The 19,991-nt window shown below is 34.9% G+C and overlaps 1 protein-coding gene across 1 annotated transcript in view; it reads right to left on the bottom strand.

Annotated features, from left to right (window-relative positions):
• RELN (reelin) overlaps positions 1 to 19,991 on the bottom strand; it is a 573,805-nt gene that overhangs the window by 266,926 nt on the left and 286,888 nt on the right. The window contains 2 exon segments of the mRNA XM_053668927.1: positions 4,889 to 4,940; positions 11,390 to 11,486. Coding sequence (XP_053524902.1) covers positions 4,889 to 4,940; positions 11,390 to 11,486 — 149 coding nt within the window.

The raw sequence follows: 19,991 nt of genomic DNA, 5'->3' as shown, positions 1-19,991 counted from the left end.
TTTAAGTCCCTTGGCTAGGGGCTGAGAACACCATGATTGACAAGACAGATTTACTTCCTAAGCCAAACTGTTCTTCCTGGCATATGTTTTTAAATGCTTTACCTTTAATCCCCATTTTGCTGATGAATTCTATTAATCTGGACAAACAGTTGGGCTATATTGAATAATCATAAATTTCTGTATTGCTCAAGAGAGAAAGTGGCCATTTTATGACCTCTCTTGCCTATTAAAGAAGTACAGAAACCCTGCTGGTGTAGATTAACTCTTCGGACTGACACAGTTTTATCTGACATTGCTTGTAGCGATCCCTGGCCAGTCCTGCTCTAGCAATGCATGCAGATCCCTGTCCAGTACCTTGCTTATGTCACTCAGTCTCCTCATCTACTGACTCATGTTATTGGCTTTCAGAGAGTCTTTTTTAATGCTGTAACACTGATAATTATATTGAAAGAAACTGTCTTGACAAATAGATATATAGTCCATAGCATGGTGCTAAAGATAATAGCCTACATATTTGAGTGCATGGTAAAAGTCTCCCTTACCTGAGAATTCCCATATATCCTTAGACAACATCTACAATTTAAGAAAAAGAGACCTCCCTGAATTGCTGAATTCTGCAAGAACTAGCTGTGACCTCTCACCATGGCGACCTGTACACAGGCCCATCTTTGCTTATAACAATCTGGTAGTTCTCTAGAGGGTTCATGCTCTGTACACATCCTGAACCTTCTACCACAGTGTGAGATACTATAAAAGTGTTTTGTTTCCTTTTCTTTTGTGTCTTTTCATAGTTCAAGTTAGCTCAGGGCAATGCTGGACACAGCAAATAGTGAGTTCTTGTTAAGTGAGTGACAGATACAAAGCACTACCAGCACTTCACTGGGACACAGTACCCTGCCTGGGAAAGAGAATTTGGAGGCATCTGTAAGATAATGGTTTGCAAGGGCATCATCTCAATTTTTCTTCCTATCCCAGAGGAAATCTAAAGGAAATGAGTAGATGCCCCAAGGCTATAAGCATAAATTCCGCAAGTTGAATCTAATGAATCGAGTGAGGCTTGTAAGAGATCAATGCCTCAGCACAGAAATAGATATGAGATCTTTCATTGGAATGGAAAAATGAAAAGTTCTAAGATTATTGCAGAACACTTTTTAAGATGATTTAGATGTTGATAACATGATAACTGCATTTTTAGGATGCTTTAATTTTAAAACTCATTTAGATCAGATAGTCTAGATATTTATATGTATCTATATAGGTATGTGTGCATCCATATATTATTTTATACACATACATTATTAGAAGAGTTGGGAGGGCTTTGCTGCATTGAGACAATAGTGTTAATTGTGTCACTCAGTAATTCAAGAAATTTCTGTATACTTATCTCTGAGGTGCTTGGGGCTTTTGGGTAATGCTTATATAGTTGAAAATGTTTACAAGAGTAATATAAAAACATTAGGGCAATAGTTTATTCAATTGCAGTTATATATGCATAATTATAAACATAATTCACCATTTAAGCCATAAATAATTATAGAATTCCATAGAAAATTCCCATGTTAAATCTGAATTATCACACCAAACAGTGAGCATTGAACATCCTAAAGGACTTTGTGAGGAGTGATACTAAATCTGACTGGCCATATTTAACCACATTTCTACTATGGATTTGGAGAATTCCACAATACATAAATAAACATAAAATGTTGAACTGTTTTTTATAACACTCAATATAATTTTTTGAGCTGACTAGTAAGCACAATGGCTACTTGACTGTGGTTGCTATTTTGGTATTTGGTTATTGTGGGGCTTGTAAAGCTCAGGATGAACACACATGACACTACATCTCTAGAAGTCATGTCTGTGCTCCAGTCTGGTCTTCACAGCATCCATGTGGACACAGTGATGTCACTCCAAGCACTCCTAATGAGATACATAAAACTGTTGCTGCACCATTCTCCCTCCTATGCTCTCTTTACCATTCAACACCACACAAGCACAGCTGATGGGCTGCCACTACCTTGTTTCTTAGTCATCCTAATCTGTTTAGTTCCCAAGAACTTTTATTCTCAAAATTCAGTAATCAAATTTCCTAATGAAGTCTCTAAGCAATAAATTATGTGTATTTTCACTAAATATTTCCTGTTGCATCCCAAACAATGACTTGTTGAATTTCACTTATTTTATTTTATTTATTTTTAATATTTTATTTATTTTTAGAGAGAGGGAAAGGGAAGGAGAAAGAGTGGGAAAGAAACATCAATGTGTGGTTGCCTCTCATGTGCCCCCCAACCGGGGACCCAGCCTGCAACCCAGGCATGTGCCCTGACCGAGAATCAAACCGGCAATTCTGCTTCACAGACCTATGCTCAATCCACTGAGCTACACCAGCCAGGGTGAATTTCACTTTTGATTCTAAAACTGACACTCAAAATTTTTTCTAAGCTTATTTTTTAGTTATAAACTTGGCCTATCTACCCTTCCCACTAACCCCCCACCTGTAGGAGACCATTCTGTGGGGTGTGGGCCTGGCTCCTGCTCGGAGTTGCACAGGACCCATGCGCACGGAGAGGTGGGGATCAGGCCTGCAATGCGCCTAGGCCGCTTTGAGTCTTGCTTTTGCTAAGAACTCCCTCACCTGGATTTGTGGCAAACATTTACTGCAAAATAACTTCCTAAAATCCATGTTAAACCTTCCAAGGATGAGTGTAACCAGTTCAACAACTTTTGCCTTTTTCATTTGCAAACATCCCTCTTCTGTGATGTGATTAGTGGCATTGGCTCCTTTGTTTTCTGTAAAAGGTAAGTACCTAAAGCAACCTGTGCATAGTAAATGAGGACCATCACGTAATGTGCCAAGAAACCCAATACAGGCCGGTCATGGCATGGGCCTTGGCTTTTGCTCCCCTTGAGAGAAAAGCCCTGCTGTCCCTTTTCCTCCACAGGACTCGGTAGTCCCTGTGAATGTCTCATTTCATCCCTAATGACACAGACACTACAGGCCGGTGTCCCCATCACCCACTCACTCTGCTGTTCGACTTCCCTGATTCTATTTTTTTTCCAGTCTTCTCACCTAAAATTGAAACCCATGTTTTAAATAACACAAGCAACTCTCTGTTCTGGTAGACTGAAGCAAGCATTCTGGCTTGTGTGGAAATCAGAGGCTCTTGCTAGCTCCACATTTGGGTCTAGTTCCAAGACCTTGGGCATGGTATTTATTCGGAGTTTTGGCTCTCAGATACCAAACACTGCATTATCTCAGTAGCTCCTTTTCTTAGCCCTTTTTCATTTAATTCTATTGTTCATGGTAGGGTGCTACTGAAAAGTGAGGAAATAAATAATCTATGTCAGCCCTGTAGTATATTTTTTACCATTTACCAAAGTAGACCTTTGTTTTTTCTTTAAGAAAGAATAATTTAATTGATGCTGAATTTCTCTAGCCATGACTAATATTAAAATAGTAACAGAATTATTAGACATTCATTTTAAAGTGAATTATCTTGTGTTCTTTAATTGCTAAAAGATAATATTTGAAATTAATATTCATTGTTCTAGCAAAAAGGAAGACTACTCAGAATACAGATAAATAGGAAAACATTACTCAGCTTATTATTTATATTAATAGCATAAGGGATTTAAATGTATTTGTTCTGGTTAAGAACTTCTAAGTTACTTGCCTGTCAAGCTAGAGTTTTAAAATTTTGTTTTTATAGCACTAGAACTTTAAAAATATGAACATTATTTTTTCTGATTATAAATTATTTATATATATACTCATTACAGAAAGCTTACTAATATTAGATCAAAGAAAACACTGAAACGAATTATTTTGTTTTTACTAATGCTTTTTCTCCTGATCAGGTATGAACTTCTGAATAGTCTGTGAATTGTTGTAGGTGATGCCACCAACGTGAAAAGAAAGTAACCTGAACTGTAACCGAGCAAGTCTCACATAATACAAGCAGAAATTGAAACGAGGCACACTGACAAAAAAGTGACACCTAAATAAATGCCTTGAAGAAAATTGCTCTTAGGCACAACCAAACACAGTGGGTTTCTGGCTGTGAGAACACTGGTGTGTAACCAGGGCTAGAAGGCCATTGAGGAGGTGCGAATGGTTGAAATCTGAGGGCACAATCCCAATCTTCTCGCCAGGAAGAGGTTTTCATGTTATGGCTCCATAATCAATGAAGCTAGCCTCCATCTAAAAGGCATTATCTTTCTTTACCCAAACATTCCCTTTGGAGACATATACATGTAATTTATTACTATACACCTATGAAAATTAGAAGGGAAAGTAATATGATATATAGCAAAACTATAAACATATGATCAAAAGATACTTTATTTTACTAAAAGCTCTGGGTAGGAACTTTTAGTTTTAATGGAAAAATAATTTCAAAATATTGCCAGATACAGTTATTTTTTAATTATCCACATCTGAGTTAAACATAGTTTATTTATGTCAAACATGAAGCCCTAAATGGTTTCTCTCAGCCACCAATAATTAACTCTCTCATTACTAGTCAGTAAGAGTACAGGAAGTTTAATATATTTCAATTTTAATCTGAGCAAAACATAATCAGTAAGGTAATTTTGCTGTAACAAAATAATTCAATACATTTACAGTCCACATGCAAATCCCTTCCAAATATTTTGGATTATCAGTATCATTTTTAAATATCACTTGTTGTAGGAGAGAAATGGGAACAGAATGTAACATTTTAAACATTTTTATTTCACTTTTAAAATGCTTTAAATTATTTACTGCAAGTTGAGACTTACTCTTTTTTAAATTTAAAAGCATTTGGCACTAAAATCCTGATGGTGCATATGAATCAAACAAACATTTCCAAGTTGAATTGCTATAATTGCTAAAAACACTTACCAATGGAAAATTGGAGTACAGAGGCTGTTGTTGTATTAAGGCTTGTGGTGATCTAGAAAAAGGAATATACCAAAATAAGACAAGAGAGAGAGGAAGAGAAAGAGGTAAAAGACCTCCAGAGGAGGGAGAAAAAAACAGGAAAGGAAGGAGCCATAAACAGAGGTTGTATTTATCCAGTGGTTAGGTTATTTTTATTGGTATGTCTGAACACAGACACATTTTATTTCTCTGTGAGGAGCAAAGCTGTGAGATCCTGACTGAGGCACTCTTACTATAGTTTCTTACTGTATGTTGAAAACCGCTTGCAGGGTAATCTACCAGGTAATCTTGACTCTGTGAGGGCACTAACCCAGTCCTTCAACTCACCCTCCCTCCTCCCCTCTATCCTACAGCAGCAGACCCAGGACTCAAAGCAAATGTCAGAAAAAGGTTAACAACCAAAAACTAGGAGGTAAATTAAAAGCAAATGCTGAAAATAAGATTATTTTAAAAGGTAAATAGAATTATATAGCAACTAATAGCACAGGATTTCTTTGGGGTAATGAAATGTTCTAATACTGATTGTGGCAATGGCTGTATATTTTTGTGAATAAACTAAAAACCATGAATTGTATGCTTTAAAAGAATAAATTGTAGAATATGTGGATTATTTCTCAATAAAACTGTTACTCCCCTTCAAAAAAAAAGTAATCAAATTATGGGCCTAGAAATATCCTTTCCACACATTTGTTATTTTCCCTTAGTTTCATAAAAAAGCATGCTTAAATAATTTTCCCCTTTCTCACAAGAAATGATACCTTAATTTTAAAACAATTTAACTTAAAAATTTTTACATATATATCCTTTGGAGCACTTACTTTGATTCACACCAGCTCAAATAAGATGAGAGAGAATTAAGGTTCTTATTTTCAATGACTCTCTTGTTGGGTTCCTGACCCTGTTAGCTCAAATATGGGATACTTCCCATCCCTGTACTCTGCACAATTGAAAGCATATAGCTGTGTTTTCACCATGGCAGAAGCAGTAGACTGTCTTGCTTTCACTTCTTATATACCACAATGACATCATTAGCCTACCCCTGTACTTTGTTAGTTCCCATGTGGTTAAATCCACAACAGCAGAAGCATCAAGAGATACCCAATGCATGAACTGTGGTAGGAATTAGTGGACAAATGAGTGAGCAAGCCTCTCCTTCTGCCATATTCAGCTGAGATTTGAATATCAAAAGGTCTTGCTTCTACAGAGTGTTTTGGCAAGATGACTGAGCATGTGCTTTAAATACGTGGATTTAAAATTAATGAAGAGCAAGAAAGGCAATACAAGAGAAAGCAAGAGGGGCATTTTGCAAGTTGTCCAGGTATCAGTATAGATATGGGCTCCTAACTGACTCGAACCATTGAAAAAAATCACTGCTGGGCAGGTAGAAGAGGAAATCCTGTAATCTAAATATCTCATTGTTGCAGATTATCTGCTCAAAGAAAATTGGCCCACCGTGCCCAGAACGCATTTCCTGCCCCCTGCCCCTCACCAGAGTCAGAGTAAAATGCACCAAATAGAATTTTCTTTTAGTAACTGACTCCTTTTCAACATTCTTTTAAAATAAATCTGTTTTTTCCTCAAAGGTTTTAGAATATGTTCAACTATTTGTCCTCATGAGTTTCCCCTTGGATAATTTGATGTTAAAGTCCAAAGAACACGTGAACATTTAAAACTTTTTCACATAATCTGAAGGAACACTCTTTCCCCCTCCGATTTTATGTAACTGAGGAAATTCCTGGATGAATTACGAAATACTCCTGAATATAAGTTCTCTGAAACAATGGTATTACATGAGTTAAAAGCACGATGGTCATTGCTACTGTAAGTGCACTAAATATAGAGAGAGTCCTACCCTGGCGGTGTAATAAATGAAGCCTGTGTCACCTACGTGATCAGGTTCCACAGCTGTGGCCTCTGCTAGCAAACACCAGGTTGCTTGAAATACTGCCAAATTTAAAATTACATGTGCTAACTGAGGGCGACCCTAGACTTTGATTAGTCATCGATTTTTTTTTTCCTTCACCAGGAAAGTTGAGAACTGGTATAGTGGTTGCCTCTCATTTCTGTACATTTACCCACTTAGTTTATTAGTAAAATTGTCAGCTATAAGAAAGAATAGGAAAAATGAAGAGAAAAAATAACAAGAAGAATTGCCTATAAAATCTAAGCATCTATATTTTCATTTGGGTGTTATAAATTATTTATTATTCTTGAGTTCAAATTTGTAATTTTAGTCTGCAAAGTTATTCAGCCTTTATATCTGACATTCTGAAAACTAAAGGGCCTCTTTAAGAATGTTGATAAATAATACAGCAACTTTGAATGTCTGGCAGAGAATTTTTTTCTACCAAACCTCAGTGCCAAATTTGATAATCTTTTTTTCAGTAGTGTGACTTTATTTTTTCCCTTCTTTCTTTTATAAAATTTTTATTTTATTGATTATGTCATTACAGTTGTTCTATTCCCCCCTTCATTTCCCCCCACCCTCCCACCATTCCCCCCTTTAGTTTATGACCATGTGTCTCAAGTTCTTTAGATTCTATATTTCCCATACTATTCTTGCCTTTCCCCCTATTTTCTACCTATTGTCTATGCTACTTATTTTCTGTACCTTCTCCCACCTTCTCCTCCTCCCACTCCCCTGTTGCTAACCCTCCATGTGATCTTCATTTCTATGTTTCCACTCCTGATCTAGCTGTCCTCTTAATTTGCTTTTGTTTTAGGTGTAGTTGTTGATAACTGTGAGTTTGCTCACAGTTATGAACAGTCCTTTCACTGTTCATATTTTTTATCTTCTTTTTCTTGGATAAGTCCCTTTAACATTTCATATAATAAGGCCTTGGCGATGATGAACTCCTCGAATTTGATCTCTTAAATTATCAAATAGACTCCAAACTACAGAAAATTAATATGATCCCTAAAATGAATCTGAATAATTATCTCCAGGCTGAGGGTGCTAATTCTGCCTCTTTTTCTTGCAAATTTTTATTGAGTTTGATCCCACTTTAGCCCAAACTCACCCTGTAGCTAAAATGTATTTATAAATATATAAGAATAATTCAATAAATATGAGGGGGACTCTCCAAACCCAGAATTATCTTCTGAAGGGTGGGACCTTTGTAGTATGGGTTTTCCCCACTAGGTCAGTGTTCTAGGAACCCATCTGTACCAGTGTACCAACTGGTGTTATTGTGAGAGGGTGCATTTGACTTAGGTGAGTTGTTTTTGAAGACTGTTTCAGGGTTTGCCTATTTCATAATGGGTGATTTATGAGTGTACCTGTCTACACTATGCTGAGTATTGAGCAGTTTTTTGACCAAAAACAGAATGACGCCATACTATACCCTCTATTCACCTTATTTTTCCCCAAATGACTTTTTGTTTTGTTTTCCTTGATGAAAAAAGTCCTCAAAGAGAAACGTTTTGCCAGTGTGGAATAGGTGAAACAAAAAAATGGCAGAAGCACTAAAAGGAATAGAAAATCAATGAGTTCATAAACTGTTTTGAGCAGTGGAAGAAACATCATGATAGGTATATTGCATCAAATGGAGAGTACTTTGAAGGTGACTAAAATTTAAACATGTGAGAACAAATACACATTTTTTATAAACAAATTCTGGAGTTCTTTTGCATCCTCCCTCGTACTTAAAAAAAATGGATATAACATAACTAATTTTGTTTTAAGCTGTAAGAGAGCATATTTTCTCTTAAAGGAGTGGATAAATTCATTCCTCATTAACTTGATTTCAGACTAGCAACATGAATAAAGTTAAGTGCCTTGACCTGAAATGTGGAGACTTCACAAACTAAATAAAGTATGTGAGAGCTACACAGCACAGCAGAGGTGGGAACATCAGTGCATGGCGTGCCTCTCTGAGAGCAGATGCCATCTCTCATTGACTTCAACTGGAAAATAATGAAATGGGTCATTTGAGTAACTTCACAAAACGGAGATGCTCTTTTCCATTTTAAAAAATAAAGTGTTAGCCTAGTAAGGATCTTGGCCATGGTTCTTTGTTTTACCACTTCAGTAAGAATTAGATTTATAAAAAATAAGAAGATGTATTTCTCTTTTATTTTTTAAAGATTTTATTTATTTTTAGACAGAGGGGAAGAGAGGGAGAAAGACAGGGAGAGAAACATAAATGTGTGGTTGCTTCTTGGGTGCCCCCTACTGGGGACCTGGCTTGCAACCCAGGCATGTGCCCTGACTGGGAAATGAACCTATGAGCCTTTGGTTTGCAGACCAGTGCTCAATCCACTGAGCTACACCAGCCAGGGTGGCATATTTGTTTTTTAAAGAAGTTTAAGTGCTAATAATTTTCCTCAGTTTTCATGCACAAGTTTTTACTAGATTCAGTTCTGAGTACCGTGCAAATATTTGAATTTTAGCAAACATAGTAGCATATTAACAGGAATTCCTCACTTTTTATTTGGTTGATCTGTTTTTTTAAAACACAACTTGGGTAAAAAATATATTTTTGCTCCTGGGACACCAATACAGTATAACAATTATTAAAAATGAAAATTGCTACTGTGTAAAATGTGACTGCCATCCCTATCTTTATTAATATGCCTTTACTGTATTCCCTTTGAGCCTGCGACACAATTTATCCTAGGGAAGTACTTATGATGGTGATATATTGTAAATCTGCATATGCTTTTTTCTTTCTCAGATGAAGATAGTTATCTTGAATATTTTCCTTTTTAGTTGAAAGGCTTATCTCACATTAATTATGTAATACAAGTCAAGATTAGCTCATTGGAGGTCTAAACTCTAATATTAAATAAACTAGGATATAGTGAAGCTGTCAGGACTAAATACACATGGAATCAAATAAAGTAGATACTTCAGTTTTTATGCAATAGAAATAGGAATGATACTTCAGTTTTTGTGCAATAGAAATAGGAATGTTGCATTATATTCTTAGGTATGCTTATTTCCTATTAATAAGTAGAAACAAAAATGAATTTGCCAGGCATTTCCAGAAATATTACTGAATGGGAGAACATTCTAAAATATGCATTTATTCTAAGCTTGATTAACTACTGTAAAAATTTAATTTTGTTTTAAGGCTTATAGAGAATTAACTCAGTCATGGTACATTGTTTTAAATGTACTAGCACATCTACTTTTCCAATAAGAACTACACTATTAGAATCATATTTGTCTGCAGGAATATTGTAACACCTTGTGAGACTTGAATTATGAGCACCTATTATTTTAATTTACATCCAGTTAATTTTGTTTGTGTTCTAATTTCAACTAAAAAGTCTTCAATTTATCAATGTTCTGAAGCTTGTATCTTTAATAAGTTAAATGTATCCATTGCCATAAAAGGTGTATTCAAGCAGCATAAAATAAGAACCATGTTATAAAAATTAATTGACTTTCACATTTTGATAACTATATCTTCTTTTAATTGCCTAGCTAAGTGTTCCCCTCTTTATAGTATGGAAGCAAGTCATTAGACTACTTTTAAAGTTAATGAATTTGAAATATAACATGTGACACAGGAGTAAAAATTATAACCTGTTACTCAAAGCCCCCAAATAAGGAAGATGTGGGAGAGAAAAGGAGAAGCATTGCAGGTCAAATCAAAAGCAGAAAAACAAAGCATAATAAATGTGAGAAGAGTATTAGGTGCAAAGAAACTGGGCCCAAATAATAATGGCTCTATATCCATTTTCAAGAATGTGAAATGAATGGGCTCTTTATGCCAGAAAGAAGTACCAAGTAACAGCAAAAGGCACATTAGCCACATGCTGATGGCTAGTGGTTTCACTGCTTTCAATGTAAAATGCTCGAGTTGCATTTTACATATGAGTATAATTCAAGAATGTATCTTTGGCAAGCAAAGTCTAACCATTCTAAATTAAAGAAAAGTAACCTGCTCCTGAACAATTTGGCAACAAAACTTTTAAAAACTGGTTTATTCAGTGTGCTCTTTCACTTAAAAAAATCATTAAAGTTAGAAAACAACTTTAATGTGACAAAATTGCTCATCTAACATTTCTTGCTTGCAAGGAGAGAATAAGTTTAGAACTAAAGTTTTATACAAGAACTTATAAGCTATCGTTTATGACACATGTGACATATATCTATATATTTAAATAGTATATGTGTAAGGAATGTGTATAATATGTCCGACATGTCATGTTGCACAGGTTAATGCATATTATATTCATATTTTTAAAAAGCCATCTAATCATAATAATATACCATGTTTAATGAGATCACTGATGTTTCCAATTTTATTACTGAATTCTTAATTTTTTTCATTTGAAAATAAATCATAAAATCAGTGCTCCCAGTTTTGAGATTTTGTAACAAGACTCATAATATAAATAATACTGCAAATTTTTATCTGAACTATAAAAGCCTAAGAGAACCTTTTGCTGGCATAAAGCTCAGTAAAGACAATGTGTTTGGAATAATGTGCATAAACAGCATACACTTACCAATTCTCTTGGACCATATGGCTCGCAGAAGGTGACGGCATTGCCATGCATGATTGCACCACACTGTTCTCCAGTCTCACAGTTGGTACATTGAACCCTGTGGGAATGCAGAATGCATCCTCAGTCTAAGAACTAAGTAGCACACAGTGGTTTATTGCTCAGGTAAGGAAAGATGTAATAGTTATGGTTGTTCAGTTCAAATCAACATTCTAAGAAAAAAATGGTATTTTTCTATTGTGACATGTTCTTTAACATGTCATCAGAAAGACAAACTTAAATCCCAGTTCTTTCAGTTACTTGCAGTGGTGGATAAGTTACTTAACCTCCCAAAGTTTCAGTTTTATCACCAGTAAAATGAGGATATAATATTGCCCTAAACTCATATACTTATTGTGCAGATTAAATGAGAGAATATATGTAAACCAGGAGTACAGAAGCAATCTCATAGTTGGCAGATAGAATTATTATTAATGAATATGTACAATATACACATCCAATACAAGAATGTTAGCAAACATTAAAAATAAGCAAGGTAATATATAGTGAACTAAAAATCTGTATCTCTGAAATTAAAAAAAGTTTTATAAATTTTAAATCTTTTTTGAGATAAAATTAGTATAAATGTTTAAAATTGTTGTTCTCAAATAAATTTTGCATATCTATAAAATATACCATGCAAAAAGTAATGGAATCAAATTATATTTAACCCACATATTAATATAAAATATACACAGATTCTAATTCAAGCAAAGTTTGGATACTGAGTTAATACATTAACTTTGCAAATAATTTAATTTGCTGCTTTCTCTATTACTATAAAATGAAGTGGTTAATAAATCATTAGGACAGGATTTTAAAAATAAGCCTATTTATGTTTTCAGTAGAAAATGAATTTATATATATTCTGGATTTAACTTTGCATATTTATAGCAACAGTTACAATACTCTGCATCATGACATTTCAACCTACAACCACTACATACCTAACATGCAGAAAGATAGATCTTCTTCCTTTGTCTGAATGTCAAACAACATGAAAGCTATATTTCATGCAGAAAAAAATGTTTTCAAAGACTTTCACATTCCAGGTGCCAAACACTGTGGAAAGAGCACAGTGCCCATTGTTTTGGAGATCACTGCCTTGTGTGCCCTTTCAGGAGTTTGCTAATTTTAGAGAAAGAAGTGGGAGCACCCACTCAAATAGGAAGACTAAAGTGTGAAAAGATGTCAGGTAGCCTATAGAGCCTAGAGGCAGAAGCACAATATGTAAAAACTGGCAGATAATTGCATTTCCTACATGTATATTGCATGGAATGAATGATTGTTATCCTTCCAATCTTTTGAGCTGTGTTCCTATCCCAGGAGATAACAATGGTCAAGAACATTTGATTTTTTTGTAGAATAAACAGAGAACAACATGCGATGCTACCATCACTAATATCAGTAGGAGATTTAAATCTTCTCTTGATTGCTGTGAAGCAACATTTTTAACATTAGAAGAGATAGAGTAGTAGCTTCATAAGGGCAACCAATACATCTCTTGTTCACCATTTTATGCCTTGCATATTGTATTCTGTAAAAATTTGTTGAATGAAGGAATGAATATAAGACAATTTCATAAGTATAGCTATTATTAAGGCCTGGGTTCTAAAGCACTTAGAATAGAAGTGCTTAGAAGCACTTAAAGCACTTGTCTGGCACATAGCAAGAACAATATGTTAGTGTGTGAGTTGTTGTTGTTTTTATTATTGTTGTTATTATTATTGATTTCAACCATTTTCATCCAGAATTCATATATTAGCTCTTCCCTTTTACAAAGAACCTATTACATGAACTTTCACTACTGTTTTTCTATTCTTTAGACTACAAATTATTTTTTTCTCAAGGATTTGTGATTATAATAAAAGTACAGAGAAGGAGTACAAAAACTATAGTGTTATTCTCACTTAGTGATTGATGAGAATTATTTGGCCTCTCAGTCGTCACAAAATGGCTTGAGAAAAACATCAACTTTGACAAAAAATATTAAAAGAATTTCAAACCTCACAATACCTATGTGTCATTTACCTCCAATAACTCTAAACTAAAAGCATCATTGTTGATGTGTAGTCCAACACCTGATGTTGAAATTCCCATACCAATAATTCTATAATTCTATATTTATTAGCAGTCCCCAAATCAACTATATATCGGAAAAATAATGTCTATATAATATATATGAATTACACTACTCTTTCCCTCATTGTTTTGATTAAAATAGGATTCAGGTAAATCCTAGATACCTGTATATTGTTTAAAGGTGACTCTAACATAGGAGGCCTATAACCTGGCATTAGGGAACCAGGGAATAGATATCAGATGTTTGATGTGTTTGGAGAACCACTTCTATTTTGTGGAACAACAAGAATTAAAACACTAGTAAAAAAAATAAACAAATAGTCTTGCTTCCCATTTGGCTCAACAACCCCTCTAGACCTTTTTCTTCTTCATTGTGTTTTATAGAAGCTCCAGAAACTTAAAATAAAATTTCTAAAGGCATTAGTACCCTCTTGAAACATAGAGATTTAGAATTATCAGTATTTAGAATTACTCACTGGGTTGTTGTTACTTAGAGGTACAATGGCTTCACCAAGAATTGATGGAACAAATCTATCAGCTTCCTGCCAAGGTCTTTTTTTGTCTTTTACTTGAATTTCCCACAGTCTGACTGGGTTTGTCAACATAATTTATTATAATTTAAATCTGAATGCTCATCCATCTGGGTGGTCAAATAAACCCACTCTTAGCTGCCAATGCTGCTATTTATTCATTCATAATTCATTAATTCATTTTTTTTAAATTAACAAACATGTGTTGAGAACCCGTAGGAACTATGGTGAGCTTTAGTGGTACAAAGATGAATAAAGCAGCATCATTTTCTTCTGGGAATTTATACTCCAGAAGGAAAAGCAGAGAAACAAGCACACAATTGTAATATAGAGTGCCAGAGCAATGATAGCTATTTGTTGTATTCAGTTATATGCCAGACACTCCAAAGCCCATTAAAATATCTCAACCACTCTGTAAGATAACCACCCTCATCTTACTAATAAGAAAATGAGCTTCAGAGAAATTAAGCATTTACTCAAGTCAGACAACTGTGAAGTTGACAGTTGCAATTTGGACCCAGGGTTTACTAATTCCAACACTATAGCATTTTTCGTAGCTCCTCATGCCTCATAACAGGAATACTCTGGTTGTGATGGTACCTAAGTCAGACTGAGGAAGAGAAAATAACTAAAGGAGAAGTCCCAGACTGGTCCTGACTGAGAAATAGGAGATATTCAAGCAAGGAAGAAAGGTGTGATTGTGATAGGATACAAAAGCTGCAGAGATTACAGCACAAGTAGAAATGCCACCTCAGTGCATTAGTATGGTTGGGAACATATTGGTACATAGAAGAAGGGTGGCAAAGGATGGGGTTGGAAAGTGGGAACCAGTACATTAAAGGTTTAAAGGTTTCATGTACCATGTAATATGTACTGTACTAGAAACTCTGCAACTAATGCCTCAATTAATGTAAAACTGTTTTCTCTATTTTTATCCCCATTTAGAGGGTGTTAAAACTAAGATTTAGAGATATTAAATGATTGTCCAAGGTTACACAGCTTGAAGCTACAGAACCCATTATCAGTCATAATACAAATCCAACTTTTAGGAAAATTACTTTAGCAAATGATGGATTGGAAGTAGAAAAGATAGGACTATTGATGGAACCCAAGTAAGATATGATAGTGCCTGAAATAAGGTGGAGGTGGAGAAAATTTGGCATATTCTAGATTACTGCTATTCAATAGAAATATAATATAAACCACATGTAATTTTCAACCTGCTAATGGTTACATTAACAATTGTAAAGGAACAGGTAAAATTAATTTAAATAAGATTTTATTTAATGCATTCAAATTATATTTTAACATTTAACTACTATAAAATTATTAATGATATATAGTTTATATTCTCTGTTCACAATAAGTCTTTTCAAATTGTGGGGTGTATTTTACCCTAAAAGCACACCTCAATTCTGACTAGCCACATTTCAAGTGCTCAACAGTCATGTGACTAGTGGCTACCATATTGGACAGCATGACTCCATGGAATTACAGGGCTTGGAAACTGACTGCTCTCTGGTTATGTTGACAACTGGCGATGACATGCTGACAACTAGAGATGACCAGCTGACAATGATTATACGTATCTGAATTTCAGAGAAAGAACAGAATTGACTTGACAGTTTAAGGTATGGTCTAAATCATAGGAGTGCACATTATTGGTGCTCAGGGAGAAGAAAAGATACACAAAGTGAGAAAAGAAGCAGTTAAAAAATGGATTTCTAGGAAAAATCATATTGTCAAAGTCTGGTTTCTAGAAAGCTCTAACCATCATCATGAGCCTTCACTGCCTATCGGTCTGAGCCTATTTCCATTTACTTTCCCATGATTGTTGGTAGTGGATTAATTTTTAATCATGTTCCTCATAATCTGTGCTTCCCATCAAGGTGACTTTCCTAATAGTGACTCTACAACATGACCTTCCTAGTATTTTTTCTATCATTAAATTTAACTATTGTACAACTATATACACAAATACCATTATTATAATGGAAAAGATAAATCATAATATCATAATGAACACAATTATCTTCATGGAGACCAGATCATGAAATGGGCGACTGGTGGTCATAACTTTACAGAAGAAAATGGTGATCCATGTCAGAAAGACAAGGTGAGTTTTAAAAATGTACACATGTAAATAAACATCCATATTCCAAAAAAAGTAATTTCCCAGAATTCAAAACAACACCTAAGTGCTAGTAAAGTGTTATGCTCCTCTCTTCCTCAAATTGCCTCTGGGTCTAACAATTTAACTTGGTTGAGTAGAGTTAGGTAGTTAATTCCAATGGGTGCTCTCTGTGAATAGCAGTATTATGAAATCACACTCTTACCTTATGGAAAAGTTCTATGAGTTCCTAGGAACTGGGATTCAATTTGCTGAATGATGAGAAGTCCAATATTTTCAGGCTCAGAGAAATAAAATGCTCATTTTCCATAACATTTAAACTGTGGCCTCACAATAGAATTTTTTCAGGAAAATGATGAGCTTTGTAAAGTTAGATAATATAGTCTTCAGAGATTGGTGGAAAGAAGGAAATTTTAAGTATTCTCAATTGTACGAACTTTTGTTTTTCAATTTAAAAAGGAATAAGACCTCCCAGGTTAAGGTCTGCCTCATAGGAAAAGTAGTACTGAATATTACTTTAAGCTAAATAAATGTATGTCTTCCCCTTCTTTTTCTTTTTACTGGTAGAAAAACCAGAACATAAGAATCGGATAAATACCATGGCTCATCATACAATCACCCACCTCAAAATATATTCTGCCATGAGCAGTATGATTAAAAGACATTTTAAGTGAAATGCTTGCTATCCCCAAAGACCATGCAAAGCCTGAATTTATTAAACTCTTGCTGAACCTATTTATCACACACTTAGGTTCCACATGAAGCTTATCTATTACTAGAGTTCACAGATCATTGCACATTTGAGTTAGAGGGCACCTAAATTATTACCGAGTCTCATCACCCCCTCATTTTGCAAATGACAGAACAAGACTAAAATTCAAGTTCATTGGCTCCTTGTACAATATTCTTTCCAGTCCACTGTAACGAAGCCAGTAAGAGAAAGGAAGTCTGATTCTATAAAAACAAAGTGCATTTCAGAGAGTGTTTGTCATTATTTTTACTGTCAGAGTTTATTTTGAAAAACTAAAATGACTTTTCTTAAAATATTTTTCTTTTATAGAAGAATCTTGCTTTGCTAGGAAAAATGTACAAAAAAAGAAAAATGTTATGGACTTTATAGAAAATGTAAAGAATGAATTCATTGAACTGTAGGACATGATCAAATTCAATATTCCTTTGCTTATGTACCACCTTAGATAACTCACTACTATTTTATACATATACTATAACATTACCATTTTTTCATTAGCAAAAACATAAAAGAATCACTAAATATAAAGGTGGGTATTTGTTGATTAAGAAAACTAGGATCAAACCTTAAACATAGGCCCTGGCTGGTGCAGCTCAGTGGATTGAGCGCAGGCCTGGGAACCAGAGTATGGTGGTTCGATTCCCAGTCAGGGCACATGCCTGGGTTGCAGGCCAGTTCCCAGCAGGGGACACATAAGAGGCAACCATACATTGATATTTCTCTCCCTCTCTCCTTCCCTTCCCCTCTGAAGATAAATAAAATCTTTAAAAAAAAAACCTTAAACATAAAAGAAAAAGAAATGCTTTCAACCAAAGTTTTGTTTTTCACTATTACAAGCTCCTTAGCAGTTTGAAAATTGTTATTTTGGGGTCAATTTTCTATCTTTATTTTTTAGGTAGCTGCTTTTTCTTTGACCTGGGATGAAGAATTATATGTGATGTACATTCGTGCTATAGAGATTATACTTCTGAAGGTATAACTATGTTTTAAATTATTAAGATGGAAAACATGCAAAAGCACCCACTCAGAATGCACAGAGGAAGATACAGTGAACTGTTCCTGGAGGGCAGGGGCCTCACATATTGCAGTGAGTTGTGTAGGACTTTCAGGAAACAGGAAAGAGGAGGAGGATTAGTGAGAAAATTGGGCCCCTTCTCACAACTGGAGATTTATGAATGGTTGGTGGCAACCTCATCCTGATAACAATAAATAAATAACAAATATTATTTTCTCAAGAGCTGTCTAATTACATGGCTCATTCTTATTAGATCACTAGGAAATCAATCAGCCTTTAGTCGGGCACTCTGCTGAAACAAGTTAATCACCTGGAAACTCACCGACAATCACTTACCATCAAATTCTCATTTGAGATGCATGCCATTTGTCCCCAAGACTGAGGATATTGTATTATCTGTTTATAATTTATTGCCTCTGAAGGAGTCAGTATCTGGGACTCAGCCTCAGAAGAAGCAATCTGGCATACTATGAGCCAGAATTGTCTATTCACTAGCATTTCTGAATGGAGATATTGAAATAACTTCAATATTTTTTCTGATTATAAAAAGTGCTTTAAAATGGAAAAAAATATCTTGTAATTTCCTGGCCCAAGGAAAACACATTTCTTCCCACACATGCTGACACTGTATATGCTGACAAAATCTGATATGTGAGCTTGTGAGGCCAGGATAGACCCAGGACAGTGAAACCAACCCCAAAGGAAATGGGACCCTGCCAGCCATTTGGTAGTAGGGCAGTCAGCTGACTTCTGGAGACACCTGAGCTCATTGTACTTTCCATTCAAACCTCAATGACCAGAACACTCAACGTTTTCCCACAAGGAGATAGTTTTATGATAGATAGGAATGACTATTTACTTGTAAAAGATCAAGCTTTTAAAAAAATCTTTAAAAATCCTATTCTTTTTGTAAATGTGGAGTATTTTTTTTATTTTTAAGTATTTTTAGTTATTATGCTATTACAGTTGCCCCATTTTTCTCCCCTTTTCCCCCTTGACCCTGCACCTCCAGCATCTGCCCCCTCCCACCCTCTTAGTTCATGTCCATGGTTGTGCATATAAGTTCTTTGGCTTCTCTGTTTCCTATGCTACTCTTAACCTCCCTCTGCCTATTTTGTGCCTACCATTTATGCTTCTTATTCCCTGTACCCTTTCCCCCATTCTTGCCATCCTTCTTACCTCTGGTAATCCTCCATATGATCTCCATTTCTGTGATTCTTTTCCTGTTCTAGCTGTTTGCTTAGTTTTGTTTTTGTTTTATTTTTAAGTTTGGTTGTTCATAGTTGTGAATTTGTTGTCATTTTACTGTTCATGGTTTTTTTTATTATTGTTTAAGTACAGTTGTCTCCATTTTCCCCCCACAATATCCGCCTCATCCCCATGTTCATAGTTTTTTTCTTCTTCTTTTTATTAGATAAGTCCCTTTAACATTTCATGTAATAAGGGCTTGATGATGATGAACTCTTTTAACTTGACCTTATCTGGAAAGCACTTTAGCTGCCCTTCCATTCTAAATTGTAGCTTTGCTGGATAGAGTAATCTTGGTTGTATGCCCTTGTTTTTCATAATGTTGAATATTTTTTCCACCCCCTTCTTGCCTGCAAGATTTTGTTTGAGAAATCAGCTGATAGTCTTATGGGAAATTGTTTGTAGGTAACTGCCTTCTCTTGCTACTTTTAAGATTTTCTCCTTATCTTTAATCTTAGATAACTTAATTGTGATGTGTCTTGGTGTGTTTCTTCTTGGGTCCAACTTCTTTGGGACTCTCTGAGCTTCCTTGACTTCCCGGAAATCTATTTTCTTTGCCAGATTGGGGAAGTTTTCCTTCAATATTTTTTCAAATAAGTTTTCAATTGCTTGCTCTTCCTCTCCTTATGAAATGTTTAATGAGGAGAGGCTGAGGAACCTCTGGGACAACTTTAAATGTTTCAACATCTGGATCATAGATGTAAATGTGGAATATTTTTGTAAAAAACAGCAAGAAAAGTTCCATCTATGAGACTGAGAAAAATATCACCTTCAATGATGCCATTACTTATTTCTATGGAGTTAAAACA

Source organism: Artibeus jamaicensis, unplaced genomic scaffold (assembly GCF_021234435.1).
Source record: "Artibeus jamaicensis isolate MK-2021 breed Jamaican fruit bat unplaced genomic scaffold, CSHL_Jam_final contig_518, whole genome shotgun sequence".
NCBI lineage: Eukaryota > Metazoa > Chordata > Mammalia > Chiroptera > Phyllostomidae > Artibeus > Artibeus jamaicensis.
The sequence above is the reverse complement of the archived record's forward strand: the minus strand, read 5'-3'. Positions and strand labels throughout refer to the sequence as shown.